The 15969-nt window shown below is 40.0% G+C and overlaps 2 protein-coding genes across 5 annotated transcripts in view; both read left to right on the forward strand.

The window, feature by feature from the left end:
- The first annotated feature begins 134 nt into the window (after positions 1-134).
- On the forward strand, positions 135-2814 carry LOC137130742 (E3 ubiquitin-protein ligase NHLRC1-like). The gene has a single exon (XM_067511246.1). It carries the CDS (start codon positions 935-937, stop codon positions 2159-2161), a length of 1227 nt encoding a protein of 408 aa, XP_067367347.1. The 5' UTR covers positions 135-934; the 3' UTR covers positions 2162-2814.
- A 189-nt stretch (positions 2815-3003) lies between these two features.
- kif13a (kinesin family member 13A) overlaps positions 3004-15969 on the forward strand; it is a 37779-nt gene continuing 24813 nt past the window's right edge. For all 4 annotated transcript variants that reach the window (XM_067511238.1, XM_067511239.1, XM_067511237.1 and 1 more), the window contains exons 1-4: positions 3004-3313; positions 3526-3616; positions 13130-13142; positions 14546-14606. In XM_067511238.1, coding sequence (XP_067367339.1) covers positions 3259-3313; positions 3526-3616; positions 13130-13142; positions 14546-14606 — 220 coding nt within the window. In that variant the 5' untranslated portion in view covers positions 3004-3258. The remainder of the gene's footprint in view (positions 3314-3525; positions 3617-13129; positions 13143-14545; positions 14607-15969) is intronic.

A 15969-nucleotide genomic window follows, 5' to 3' on the forward strand; every position in this document is an offset into this window, starting at 1 on the left:
AATTTTGTTTTTTATTTTTACTTTTTGTGTGGTTTATATAATAGATCAACAGCACTACCCTTAACACCCATCTTTCATAGCAGTAAATTACTGTAATACTCATTTTTTCTTACTTTTTATCACATTCAGTAGGAAGCTATTTGTATATTTAATAGGAAATCAAGAATGCCCTTGCTTGACCGCTAAAGAGGGCCATGCTGCAGCAAAGGATTGCTCGATTGGCTGACACAAGCACAATCTGTCTAAGATCAGATTTCACTCAGTCTGCACACCATGAAACTCAGGCTGAAATAGCTTTCTTATGCTGATGGATTTGAAGGTACAGTCAATGTGCCTTTTGAAAAAGACAGCGGTAAATGTCATGTGGTCCTGCACATTATCTACAGTGACAGAGTATTACTAGAAATTCTGAGTCTGATAAAAGGCATTCTTTTAATTTTCCGCACTTTGAGGCAGTGAACATTTTGGACACCCTATGGTATCAGTAACACCTAGGATGTTTGGGACTGACTTTCAATCCAGCCAGATAGACTTTTTTTAATTCTGAAAGAATTTTTTGGGCTGCTTGTTGTTTAAATAACAGTGTGTTTTAGCTTTGAACACACTATTTTAAAACACTATACATTTCAAATAAGGATTAAGATTGTAAGAAGTCCAGATTGTCCAAAACAAAACATCAATCTGTATGATTTCCATGGGAGGGCAGCAGAGAGCCTCAGCTATGTGCAAAATGTCACGTGATCCTGTGGGCCTAAAGCACAACATGAGTGGGTTCCCAAAGACACTGCAGTGCTCTGCTTTTATATTCTCGTCACCATTCTCTCCATCTCACTCAAGTCGTCTAGTTTTTTTTTTTGGTTTCTTAAAAAATCACTTGCCTAGAGTGAGGCTGGGTGAACAGTGAGTAGGCTTAAAACATCAGGGTATTATAATCATGGCTACGAGTTCTTGTTTCCCAAGTGGTGGCAGACTGAGTCTCGAGGGGCTTTTGGGGGAGATCCAGATCAACTTGCTTGAGTGTAAGGTCTGCTTCGAGAAGTTCAGCTCTCAGCAGAGGGAGCGCAGACCACAGAACCTTTCCTGTGGCCATGTACTCTGTCTGGAATGCATCACAGCTCTGTCCCACCCTCTGCTGAGGAAGTTGGAGTGCCCATTCTGTCGACAGCTGTGCCGTGTTGACAGCACCTCCCACTGCCAGGTTCTTAGTGACCTGCAGGAGCTGCTGTTATCCTGGAGTCCCATATCTGCTCTTCCTCACTGGACAAAAGGAGGCTTTAGCTTGGCCACAAGTCTGACATCCACAACTCTGCACCTCTGCACAGCTTTTGGCGGTTGGGGGACTCTTACCAACCCCACTGGGATAGCCATGTTGAGGTCTTCCGGAATTATAGTGGCAGTGCATGATGGAAAGAAGAGGGTGGTGGTGTTCACTGCACAGGGCAAGAAGCTGCACAGTTTTGGGTCAAAAGAACAAGCTAGTGGACAGATATGTTACCCAGTGGATGTGGCAGTGTCACCCTGTGGTTTTGTGGTGGTAACTGATGCAGGGGATAAATCTGTAAAGGTTTTTACCTCCAGGGGTAACCCTGTATTAATGATCAAGGATCTCTTCCAGGTGCCCTGGGGTGTGGACATAGACAGCTGTGGACACATCCTGGTATCAGACATCCAGGCAGGTAACCTGTCCCGGGTGAAAGTGGATTATACTCGAGGTGTCATTCTGGAGCATCTTGTAGCTATTTCTGACCTCCAGCATCCAAAAGCAGTGGCCAGCTGTCACGTGACAGGGAATGCAGCAGTGATAGAGCATTTAGCTAATGGCCGACATCAACACACAAGGCTGAAAGTGTTTACGAAAGACTTCCACACCCTTTTTCGAACAGACAGTTTCAGCTTGAGCCTGCAGTCAACAGTGAGGCTGAATATGTCAGGTGTGGTGTTTGACAATGATGGAGACATGATTGTGATTGACTCTGATCGGGGGATAATTTGGAGTTTAGGGAAGCTTCAGAACGGCCCAGTCCTAACTCCTCTAGTGGCGGACCACCTTATCCACCCAGTTGCACTTGTGCCACTGAACAATACACTCATCATTCTGGATAGTGGAGACCACACAGTGAAGATTTATTCAGCTAAATCTGACAATGGACCTATGAAATAGCTCATGTGTGAACAGGCCTGAGAGTAATGTGAAATGTAGCTCATTATATTATAAAGTTATGAGATGGCCTGGCATTATCTTTTACAAAAATGTGCAATGAATAAACAGTTGTATACTGACAATGAAAAATGTTAATATAATGTTTGCTGTAGTCTGCTGTATGTTATATAATAACCGCAATGCAAGATGGTCAAACAAACGATTTTGACACAGCTTTTTAAAAAAAGACTTTAATATTGCCCACAGTTGTTCCAGGAATAATCTAAGGGGTCTCAAAATGATTAAATGATATTATCCTTACATTCAACTCAGTTTTCCTCCTTATACTTAAATAAAACATTACTTGAAAAAAAAAAACACGGTCATAAACTGTGGTAAGAAATTACCTAATTTTAACATTGTATATAACTGCTAGCAGCACATAATGTATCTTAGATGTGTGATGTGCGAAATACCATTAATGGATTTTGTTAAACAATAAATTGAGTTAGTTTTAAAAATCTTGTGAGTGGTGGGTGTGTGTGTGTATGTGTATGTGTATGGGGGGTAGTGTCGACATTTTTATGATCGTTATTAGTTGTATTCCAGAATTCGTGGTGTGTGTGTGTCAGGGAGTGTGGGATATAGAAAGACTGTTTAAACTATTAAATATTCCTTTTCTCTACATTAATACCTCCAAATCATCTTGCCTCGATGCTTTTAACCACGATGCACGCAAATCAACTTGTTCTTCTGCCATTTCTCGGCTCCCCCACTGTCCCTCCTCCCTCCCCGGCGAGGTGGGTAAATCCTTTCCCCCTCTGTGGCACAGCCGTCTCCAGTCTGCCAGAGGATAGCAGTCTTGCTCCCGGTGGAAGATGGCGGTGGGGATGCTGTCTGAGGCTGGAGCAGAGTGCTGGATTTGCACAAGAACCCAACCCGGATGGATATAGAGGGACAAAATGAACAAATTCCTGTCGCTTCTCCTCGAGCTCTGGACTCTTTTGGGGTTGTTTAACTAGAGTCTGCTGGCTTTTCTCCGGGAGAAATCCGGGTTTCTTGAGGGGGACGTTAATATCTTGGCGCATAGACAGGGTGGGAGAGAAAAGTGGACGAAAATGTCGGATACAAAGGTAAAAGTTGCAGTGAGAGTTCGGCCCATGAACCGCAGGGGTAAGTGTTAAAACCATCGTTTGTTTGTGTCTCCTCGGATTCATGCTACGTTATTAGAAAGTTTTGCTTTCCTCGCCCTATCTGCTTTCAGCTAGATTTTGGAGCCTGAAATCAGACTTGAGTGTAACGTTAGTTAAAACAATGTAGCGAGGATTTCACTTTTCACATCCCGCACTCTTTGCTCTACTTTCCCAACAAACCTCTCTCTGCAGAAATTGAACTCAACACAAAATGTGTCGTGGACATGGAGGACAGCCAAACCGTTCTACACCCACCACCCTCAAATACAAAAGGAGAGAACAGGTAAACAACACTGATTTAGTGCTGTCAGTATTGGCAGACATGTTTTAATATGGACATTGTTGTAAAAAGTAATAGTATAGAGAACTTGGTGTAGCTGAGGAACCGTTTGAGTTAGTGTAACGGGTTTAGGAGCATGCGTAAAAAAACTGTGGCTGTAAGTGTTTTGGAAATATCTTTAAGTGAAGGACCAGGGGAAAAAAACATATTACATTCTAAGTATAATAACTTTATCCCACGCTGGTTGTAACACAACTGTAACACTCAAAGTTAGCTGATACCAGTGAGTTCACGAACCCCCTGGATAACAAGTCTGGCTCAAATGTCTGAAAATACATCAGTACTTTAAACAGTAATGCGGTGATCTGACAGGAATACATCCCCGCCGCCGCTGCTGCCGCTGCTGCTCCAAGGGACATGATATCTGTCACCAGCTGCTTGCAACATGATAATATGTTATGTAATTAGTGTGAACTTCGCAAAACCAATCATCTCAGCAAATAATAACTACAGCAACACCCACACAGTGTTTGTGCCGGTACAAGTGACTTGAATGTGTTTGACACAATACAACAGGTTATTGCTGATCATCACGGTATCTATCACCTTACATCTCCGGGCCTAATTTAAGTTCTAGTAGTGTGGCGTTAGACAATAGGTTGGCTTTTTTTTAAGTGCACACGTTATCAAGGCTAAAAGTGGTGAAATGCTCCTACAGATGGACAACTTATCATCCTCTGATGTTGCACACTGCCTGCACAATGAAGGCCAGGACATAAAAAGCTGCTGATCTATTGTGAATCTGTAATGAGGAAATGTCTGGAGTTCAGCGACATGGAGACTAATGATGGCTGTATGCACGTGAAGTCATTCAGATTGTTTGGCTGACATGTTATATTTTCCTCATGGCAGTTGCCGTAGTTTTTAGCGCTCAGTTGGTTTAGACTCGTCTGCTTTTGTCGTCAGACATATTAAGTCACCTGACCTGTTAATGAATAGGCAAAAATAAATCTAAAAGAATGCTCATTTAAAAATAACAGTTTTTTTTAACTTTTCCTTTGATTTCTCTGACAAATAACAGACATGATTATTTAATATGATTAAACAACTCTTTGGGCTACAGTGAAAATTCACAGTATGACTTTAAAATTAAGTCATTTGAGTCAAATACATGCCACAGTCAAGTCTTTTCTCATGGCCCATATCCAGACTTGTTAAAGTGTAACTCTTTCATTACTGTTCCAGTCAGTGTTAAATGGTAAAAAGTTTGCTCCCCCAAGCATCTCGAGTCCCCACATTAACCTGTATTTAAGATAATTATCAGAAAATTGCAGAAATTACAATGGTGGTGTTCCAGGCAATTAAACAAATCATGCTCAAATTTAACTGTGTGAAACAGGATACACAACAACAGAACAAAAGGCTGTTGTTGGTGAGAGGTCAGACAAATGGCAATAACTTTATTCAGACTGACTACATCTGCATAATTTCTTCAGTGAACTGATAAATATTGGGATCTGACGCCAGGTCTTTCCGCAGCTACGGAACCTGGTGGCACGTGATGAGTGTGAGACAATCAAATTTCAGTTTTTCAGGGAAAGTTTCCATATCAGATTTAGATCTAGCATCAGTCGTGCAGACATTCCTTTCAGTCACTGTGCCATTTTTATGTAATGTTTCAGCTTCTGTTGGATTAATTTTCCCTCTATCTAGGTTTATCCAGGGCCAGTTCTTTCTGCCAGCATTTTTTTCAAAATTTAAGTAATTTAGTCAATTGTGATTATTGAAGCAGTGCATTCTATAGCTGAACAGTGACCACGACCCTGGTTTTATTATGTCACACAGTGTAATCCAGGCATATAATTACTTGTTAACATTTCAGAGCTAGTGCTGTGTGTTTTGAGTCTCTGTGTTTAGGCTGCCATGGTTTTCTTAAACCATATAATTTTACTCTCGGCTGCTGCTTGTGGAGCCGCAGAAGGGGGATACCCTGATCACTGAGTATTTGCGTTGTTTTGAAGGCACCTGTTCCTGTGTGTTGGAAATGAGTCCGATTTAGTGGGTATTAGCATGTCAAAAATGGCTGCAGGGCCGAGATCATGGGAATAACTTATCTCTCATGGGAAAGCTCAGGCCCACTCTCAGAAAGGGAACAGCAGTAATAGATGTTTTTATTTAACCACATCTGAAATGACTTGTTTATTTATGTGGATTTTGAAATAATGAATTTAAGCGTGAAACTCTTCTTGTTGTTAGTTGAGATCTCATTACCTTTAAATATTAATAATTGCTTCAATCTGACGAAATGCAGAAATTACATCTGCACTAGGATGAACTTGAATCATTAATTAAACACTGAAAGCTCTTCAGAGTTAGCTGTGTTTTAATCAGGTCTCGGACAGACCACACATTGCCTCAGAAATATGTCAAGAATTTGAAGAAGTAAAAAGGCTTTCTTTGGTAGCTAATCCTTGTTCCTTGCACTGCAGAGCATTTCAGCAACATGTATTAACCCTCCATTTATCTGAGAAATGAAAAATAGTCCTAGTGGTAGGCAAATGAAACTTGGTTTATGACTTCAGGGCAACAGGTTAAGTTTCCTAAGTCTCATCTTTCATTTGTCTGTTAAGATGGCATGAATGGCATATTTGAAACGGGAATCTGGGAAAGTAGTTTTGTTTTCACACGCCAGTCTGCTCTCCTTTGGCTTTTAGAGACAATGCAGGTAGCGGCGGTTAGGCAGAGAAATACCTGAGGCTGCTGTCTGCACGGGCGTTGAGTGGTGGAGCATCATGACAAGAAAATACCCTTTAACAATGGGGCCATATTACATCTATCATGCCCCGACACGTCCATGGACACACCACAGTTTAATGGAGAGCTATTGAGTCATGGAGAATCTTCTTAATGCGACACTTGTTCTATAGAATGCAGTTGAGAAACAAATAGCTGTTTTAATAATAGTTTTAATAGCTGTCTACAATTAACTTGGCATACATCTTGTTTATGTCAGAGGAAGGCGCTGTTTTTTTTATCTTATTGAAATGAACTAAAACATGTAGCTTAAAAAACATATGTCTTTGTGCGGGTAAAAGTGTGACCTTTGTCTTCTCAAGAAGCTCTGCTGTGAATGTCTATCTGATCATGTCTGAAACCAAGCTTGTAATTTCCGCCCTAATCTCATCCTTATCGCTAATGATTACCAGAGCTCACTTGGGATTATCTCCACTTGACTGTGTTATCTTGCTTACTTATTGTAATCTGAATGCTTAGCTTTACACAGACAGCAGAAAGAGGAAAACAGGCACCAATGTATTATTCAAATATAATAAAATCGATCTGCAAAAACTTCTAAAGCTTATAAAAAACACATTTTATATTGCTCTTTACAGAAGGTTAAGTATGAAAATGTCCCTTGTTAGGATGGTTATGTGTGTGATGTTTTTCTTGGCAGGGAGCAGCTGTTACTTTTCAACAGTCAAAAACGGTTTGGCACAACCTGTAAAAGAGTAAACTTGTGAACTTTTGTTACTCCTGTGAAGAAATCATATTGGCTTTATATACATACTTTATATACATTTGTTAGTTTTGAAAGAACAAGAACAGCTACTGTATATCGCCATTTCTGAGGTCTGCATACAATGCTAAGCTAACAGGCTGCTGGCTGTAGCTTTATATTTACTGTGCATATATGATAGCAGTATCAGTCATCGTATCTGTCTGCAAGAAAGTGGATAAGCATATTTCCCAAAACACTGGTCTGCTTCTACAATTTTGGTTAAATTCTCTACTATTTTTTTTTTCCTGCTGACTGTCGCAGAGCAACTCGGTGTGGTCAAAATGTGTTTGGTGGAGACTGTTACAAGAAGCATTTATTAATCTGTGTTTGTCATGGAACGGAGCTGTGGAAGATTCAAAGCTTTCTCTGGTTAAGTGTAGGTGCTGAGTAGATGCAACAGTCTTCTCCAGAGTTGTTGACATTTTGGAGCCCGGTCACATTTATCTCCAAGTCACACATGTGTCATCAAGCTTTCCAAAACAAGCCTTTAGTAAATGACAATGCTGCCTTGTCCAATGGCTGCCCTCAAGAATGTTCCTTTTGTCTTTCCATTTTGCTCTCATATATGCCAATAATCAACCTTTCCATTCTGCAAGTTGTTATTCTCAGAATTTGTTGGCCCAAAACACATAAATCACCCACCTTTTCTCCTTGAGACTTAATTCAAACCTGCAATTAGCAGAATGTGTTGCTGATATAAGGACTGTATTCCCTCATGGACTTTTCCTTGTTTGTTTTGAGGGTGGGACACTGTTTACATCTTGGTCCGGAATTGAGAAAAGATGGCATCCTCTTTCTTTGTCAAGACTGTGCCTGATTAATCTCATATGTGGCTTCTCATTCTGAGAGCAGCCTACATAAAAATCCTCTTTCACAATCACACTTCTTCTATAATCAATTTGCTTTTGGTTCTTTCATGATTCCTCTAGAAGAGGCCTTTCTGAAGGTGGTTTGAAAGGTGGTGGAACATCTTTATTGTGGATTCCTTTTCAGTCCAGAGGTGAAGAGGTGGAGCCAAGTAACATTAAAAAATGCAAACACAATTTTAATGTTTCGTTTCTCAAGGAGAATTTCATGTTCATTAGATTTCATTGTGTGCGAAAATGTAATTGCCTCTCATTTACTCCATTAATTGCCATTGGTGATATATTTTTGCACTTCATGTTACTGCTTACAATGGCTTGTGTTTTCTGTTGTTCTCAGCAACCATCCAGCAGTTTGAGAGAAGTGACATATAGCAAGCTGACACGGTCAAAGGAGGAGTGTCCTAGTTGGAAATGTGTCAGTTTTTTTCTCCTGGCCTGGAATGCTAACCATATTGAACAAACAAGTTGATGAACTTCACTTCTTTGTGGCATGTTTGTTGCCTTTAAAACTAAATAGATTTAAGGTTTTATTGCACATGTGGTCAGCATGCTTCGGCCCACAAGTTGCTGAACCAGCTTGTCACAGCGTTGTCAGAAATGCCAGAGGATTGAATTAGCTTCTATTTGCATCATATGTTGTGTTGTTAACATTTGTTATGGAAACTTCGAGGTCCCGTGCAGAACTTCTTATGAGCATCACGCGCACTGCTGATGGTAGGGCTGATTATTAAAGATGTTTTTAGGATCCGGAGTTTGGCTTTTATATTGGAACTTTGACTCATGAGGCTGGTAGGTTGTCTTGCCTCTATGTTTACATCTGTTGCTCAGCGACAGCTACAGCCAAGATACAGAAACGTTTTGGAGCTTTGTTGATGACCTAATGAGTAATGTCTTCCAGCCATTCCAAATATTTTCTTAGGAAGCTAATTTTAGCTTTTAGAACAATGCCCAATGGACGTAGATGCATCTAAGTTTAATTTCAAAGTTGGCATTTGTACATTTACTCAAATACTGTACTTTTTTTACAGTACAATTAAGCACTTTGGGTATTTTGATTTTAAGATACTTTATACAGGACAAACACAAGACAGTATTAAGGATTGATTTAGTAGAACCCAATCTTCTGGGCTGTGGAACACTTAAAAAAATAAAAGTGTTAAAGAGAGACATCCCATGTAATCTTCTTTTTTAATTTAGTAACAGTGCAGATTATCTAGCACTTCACAATGCAACTGATTTATACTGACAAAGTGATTTATATATCATGTATGTGATTTATATGTACATCAGAATTTTGTTACCTCTATCTCTAGAATTATCATCTCATCACTAGGTTAGGAACCAGTGGGTTAAAATGATAGCTCCACCTCGAAGACCTAAAGCTAAATGAGGGCTTTAACCTATAAAACAGTCCATACAGTTGTAGTAGTAGTAAAGTAGGAAAGCAGGACCTTTACTTCATATAGAGTTTTTTTTACATTGCAGCATTACTCCTTCCACAAATGTTATGTAAGAAAGCTGCAGACGTTCCAGAAATTGTTTGTGCAAAAAAAAAAAAAAAAAAAAAATGGATCAGCCTTGTAGGTCTGTTTCTGTCATCAGCCAGCCAACGTTCTTCAGTGCTGTCTTGGAATTACCTTTGAATGTTTTGTATATAAACCTTTGGCTTCAGACACTTATCACATTTAGTTTTGAATAACTCATGCTACTAAAAGGGACAGCTTAGTCAATTTTACATTGGGTTGATGGCCTCCTTGTAATCATCTTTTGAGTGTAATTCATCAGACACCCCCGGTTGCAATCCATTTTTCTTGGCATTTTCCTGCTCTCACCTGTCTGTCTGTGCAGCAGTGTGACCTCTGCTATGGGTGGTCATATGTGGATAAATGGAGGTTTAAAGGATGAGGGAGGCAACGTTTTACCAACAGATTTAGTTTATTAGAGTCCAAAAAAGGAGATTGAGTGTGTGGCGGTGAGTGGGGGATGCCAGGATGTGTTTGTATGTGTATGCACAGGCAAAATAAATGTTGAAAATGTCAACCCAATGGGGTGTGAACCTCATCTATGTGACTGACATTTTCTATTTGAGCAAAAGGATTATATCATGAAAAACTCATGCAAAGCCTGCTAAATCACACTGATTCCGTCAATATTGTTCCTGTAGTGGTAAATGTGGGACAACATCTGCATTTCTAAATTTTAATTTGTTTAAAATTATATTTTTAAAAAAATCTATATTTAAAAAATCTATATTTTTCCTATAAGCTTGGACATGCATTGTGTTTTTCAAGTGTAAATAGATGCATCAGTGGGTGGATGATACATTAGTTTAATCTGGTGTGTTGCCTACTAGGCTAGAAGAGTGCAGTTTTGGTGGCATAATAACCCAGTGGCCTTAATCCTGGTCCATAACCACAGTGGGGATCCCACTGCTGCTCTTCCAATTTTTATACTTTCTCTTCTGGAATCAGTACATGCACAAATATCTGGAAGGTACCAAATAAACCAAGATTTCAGCAGTCAAGTGTCAACTGTACCTGAAGTAGCTTCTCAGAGTCCGATTGTGAAAATATTTCTTGCTAACTGTGTGAAGGAGAAAAGGATTTAATAAGGTTTTTATAAAGACACATGTGCTCCTCTAATCTGCCTGCCACAATACAAGATCAGTAGAGAGCAGTAAAATCATAGTAGTGTGAGTGGCCAATGTCCATCCTCAGCCAAGTTGAAATCATTCATGGCTGCCTTGGCATCAAGTAGCATGGGAGCCTGAGTGTGCCCTTGATGACACACTTATTAAGGCGCACACAACCAGCTTGCAGTTAGACTTTTTTTTCACTTGCATCTGCCTCTGAGTGGGGAGGGATCTAATGCTATCTGGCACTTCTGTGCCTTAAATGTGTGTATTTGTATAGTGCACCCACAACACAGCCTCTAACCAGCCCTCAAGCAATGACCTGCCATGCGTAGTGAATATTAAGTGAATGGCCTTTGGGCTTCATGCTTGAGTCAGCTTTGGATCTGCATTGTACCACTTTTGTGACCATAAGTGATATAAATAAATACATTGTACAATGCCATGTATATCTAGATGAATATGAGTAGAATACTGCTACATTTATATTGTGAAATTAGTAGAAGATGCAGAAATGTAGGTAAATGCAGGATTATTAATTGTATGTTGTAACTTTAGCATAAATAATTCAGGATTTATACAACCATATCTAAGTTATGGAATTCCTGACAAAAAGGACCTGGCCTACTTGGTTTCCATAACCAAGGGGAGATTAAAGCTGTCATATTCAAGGCAGAGTGGAAGAAGCGTAATGTATTTTAATGTACTGTTGTGAACATTTTGATAGCGTAACTGGTGAGCAAAGACTAACCCCTAACACTGAAATCAAGTCTGAAATTAGTGCGTTTGTAGAATTAAATGGATTTCTTCTGAGAGCTTTTGAGGAAATTGCAGTGCTGTGAAATTCTAAATAAAGCCAGTTAGAAACAATCACCCCATTGTCTTGTTCTGCATTCCCAACATACCAGATTTGATTACCGATACTGTACATACAGTTGATGACACAATGGACAAGAGCCACCAAATCACTGACTCTCTTGCTGCTTAGTTTCTGCTGCAGGTGCAGAGATTTTACTACTGAGACTTGACTGCATGCATGACTTTTGTATTCTCATTTTAAAACGTGCGCTTCTTTAGCTCTCTGATTGCAATGTTGTGACTATTGTCCCTTTGTTCTCCATATGGAGACATCTGTAGTCCCTCCCAGTTTCGTTCTTCACAAGGTCATAGCTGCTGTTCTATTTATTATCATAGTGTCCCACCTGTTTCTTTTATATTTGGCATCTCAACTTTGTTGCAATGAAGCTTGAAGATTGTTCTACCTTTTACGTTAACATGTTGTGGGACCTGATCAGTAGTCCTCCTGGTCTGCCCTGTCCTTGTAGTCTGCCCGTGGAAAATCTTAGATCTTTGTTCTTTGCCATCTGACACTGAACCATATCTCACCCTTTCTCTGCAGTAAGGAGTAACAGACAGAGGATGGGTGTCCTGCTGTGGTCTTTGTCTGCTCACTGGTCTACCTGGTTGTCAATGGCCCAGATTCAGATTCAGGGTATGAACCCAAATGAGGTCCCTTTCCTTTTACTCTGCTGCCCACTCACTCTCTTTCTGTCCTTAATTGCAATGAGGCGAGGCAAAATTAATAATGACTCTCTTCATGCTTTGTCAGGAATTACAACACTTTTTGATTTTGTCCATCTTAGAAAACACAAGAGCAGCAACCATTTGAAATCATAAAAAAGCAAAAGACAACCATGTGGATATTGTCATGCAGCTGTCTAGGCCTGCTGTTGTTGGTGACTCAGCTGACTTTGTGTGGGGCACTTTGGTGCAGTGTTTCAGGCTTCCTAAAGCAGCCTGCTCTGTATTAGTTACTGTTTGAAGGTGGGCATCGTCTTTGTCTCAGTGCTAGGAGAAACCAGCAGTAGGGATCTGCTGATTGTTGAAGGAAATACTGTGGCTGATGTAGAACATGTTGTTCTGTACCTTACTGAAACAAGCGTGTGCAATAACAGTCATATGCATTACAATGGCAAAACTTGATTGAAGATGTTGGGTCTTAAATTCTTGTTATAGTTTTCTGCTATGGGAAATTCCCTCTATAGTTAAGAGAATAAATCTACAAAAAATAGGGCCATACATGCAACTCTTTTGTCCTTAATTCCGGCAGTTGCTAATGCTGAGTGATGCTTCCCCAACCTGGCCTCTCTGTTAAGTCCACGGACATAAGAGCTATTTACTCAACAGAGTCAGTGGGACATTGAATCCTAAATCTCTTCCCTTAGTCACGCTCCACTTGCCCAATTATGAACCCAATCACAGCAGCACCTACCACCAGGAAATGCCACTGTGTGGAGTGAATGAATGAGTGAATAAAATGTCAGTCTATACTAAGTGTGTACATGTTCTGACTGTTAAACTGTATCAGCACTAACCATGTTCCTTCTCTCTTCTTGGCTTTTTCTGGTTCAAACATGGATTTCTTCTGTTTATGATGGATTTCCTTTCTTGCTCATCAGGAAACAAGCTAAGGTATGTATTATAAGTTTCATGTGTCTCTGTGGCTACAAAAAAATCCACAACTAGCTTTAGCAACAGAGCTAAAGCACAGTGTCAGCAAAAAGAAAAAGAAATTACTCTCTGTGTGAGTAGCTGTCTATTGTACTTTAGGTTCATGCTCTCTGTTCTGGCATCACAGATACACTATTTCTTGGGGGCTAGTGTATCTTGCACAGGTCTATCTACTGTTGTAACATTGTTTTTAGGGATCGAGAGAGTTTTAGTAGTTATATTAGATCCACAGGAACTGGATAGATGTCCGTTTGAATGTGTCAGCGCTGTAAGATCTCGTGAACACCCACAGAAGCTCCACAATGAGAGAGGGATGAGCATGGACACTGGGGCAGTGTGTGTGGACATTGAAAGCTGCATTGTTGAATTGCACCCCGTCACCCCCCTTGACAACACCCTGGTGACTAGCTCAGAGATGTTTCACACATCAGGGATGGGTTTGTGCTCAGTACACTTGGAGGCTGACAAGATCAGGGAACCTTAGCGTATGCCACAGGCATGCATGGTCTCTGGGGCCCCTATGAACCTGAGTTACCCTGTGATACCCTTAGACTAGACAAGCACGTGGCTGTCTGCAAAATATAGCTGTGCTCCCTGAGACCGCAGTCCAATTGGGATCCACCAATTTTTATTCAAGACGTAACAAACAGAGCTTTGTGCTTCTCTGCTACATCAGTATTTGTACTACTGATTAATAATAATTGTCCACTCAAGAACAATTTTTTGCACAATCACAAACTCAGGCTGAACAGAGACAGATAAGAGGAGATTGAACTACTAGTTACCAAACCAGCTCCAATTGAAAATTATGGCACTTTTGTTCATTTGAATGGCACCCACTTCCTTTACTCAAGTTACAAGAGGAAGTCTCTAACCCTAACCCAGACCTCATGCAGGTGTCTCGGGATACCAGGGCTCTCTGCTGCTGAAGTCTGTGTTGTGAAACCCAGTGCTGGGGGCTGAGAGCCAGCATACACCATCACAAACAGCTACATTCTCGTTTCCTTGGAGACGAGGGTCACTGGGTGCTGGAATTTCTTCCTGGGAGCACTGACCCTGATTTATGAATTCATTTAACTGCAGTCACTATGACAAAACACAGGGCAGCTAACAGTGTATTTTTCCAGACAGTCATGGTGTGGTCTTAACAAGCATTATCTTGAACAATGGTCGGTTAGACTTCATCTTCCACACTCAGACAAGCTCAGTCCTGTTGATTTACTTCAGAGTGGCATGGCACAGCACAGTGACAAAGTTTTTATACCTCAGAAGGAGAAGTGAGACCACTGCTTGTGTTACACTGTACTTGCCTGGACAGGTTTAAAAAGTGTGTGTTTACCCTCCCTGTGCTGTCTCCTCTGCAGGTGTTTGCTTTTGACCATTGTTTCTGGTCCATGGATGAGTCCAATGTTACCAAATATGCTGGTAAGTCATAATTGTTTAAACCGATCTTTCAGTCATCTCCGAAGAACCATGTCCCATGTAAATACCTGCTGAGCTTTGCTCAGGGAAACTACCTACTTAATGAAAAGATGCAAAACATGGCATGGGGACATAAAATTATTTGCATTTGGAGAGAATACATTAAAAAAATGTTTTTTTTTTAAACCAGTCCTATAACAGTATTGATGTCCTTATGTATATGTGAACGGTAGCTAATACAGCCTCTTTTAACGAAATGCTTTTTATCAAAGTTCACACAGAATTTACCTCCCTGATCCATGAATCAAAGAGGTAGAAAAATGGCATAATGCATAGCTATAATCCCAATCTGTTTTGGTATAAACATAACTACAAAGCTGAGATAAAATATGCTGCTGTCACTGTGGCCTAGTTGAGCTGCTAATGTTAATGCAGTCACAATGGTCTTTTAACGTAAAAATCTTACACACACATCTGCACATTTGCTTTAAAAAAAGAACAGATAGCAAATATTTTTACACACTTAGCCACTTGTCATCTGCTAGTTGGCGAGGTTCAGACTTTTTCTTACAATACACCTATGATTGTCCTCTGAAACAAATAGCTCCACACACTGTACATGTAACTGTCAAAAGTGAAAAAAAAGTGGGAAGAAATGCAAACATGAATTATCTAGTATTGTTTATTAAGGCTCTGGATGGCAAAAAACCTAAACTGTTTCTTTAATTTACAATTGAGTTAGTTGTCTTCCTACTCTCTTGAAACAGTAAAAGCATGTAGGTCAGTGCCATTTATTGTAAGACAGCAAACACTTGTTACGTGCAAAAAAATAATACGTAAACTGCAGATGGGTTTTATTTGTACTTTATTTTGTGTTTAAGGAATAACGTAACTGTGTCTCTTTTCATGCACCCATTCACATGGTCAATTAAATTTCTTCAGCTACCATTTACAGAAAGGTTACAGCTACAGTCTTTATAACATCCACAGAAAAGAGGTTATTGCTACCAGCCTGAGACACATTTATATAATCATTGTCGATATTTTCCTTAACATATCAATCTCATTTTGTGATGGAAATGTAATGCTTACATCTGCTTTGTGCTGAACTGACAAAGCAATCTGTTCACTGAAGGGCTGCTTCAAGGGCCCAGGGCACGGCTTTATTTAGCTCATTAAACAGCTGTCCCATTCAGCATTTCTGTACATAGCTCTCCATTTCCACATGACCAGACAGGAATCTGTCACATTTCATGAATCTTATGCTTAATTGTTTCTTGTTTGATAGCCTTTGTTGATCTGTTTCGCAGCACTAATTTTACACTACTAATTTAAGGGAGACAACCACATAGTAGTAGAATATATT

This window comes from Channa argus, chromosome 7 (assembly GCF_033026475.1).
Source record: "Channa argus isolate prfri chromosome 7, Channa argus male v1.0, whole genome shotgun sequence".
Lineage (NCBI taxonomy): Eukaryota > Metazoa > Chordata > Actinopteri > Anabantiformes > Channidae > Channa > Channa argus.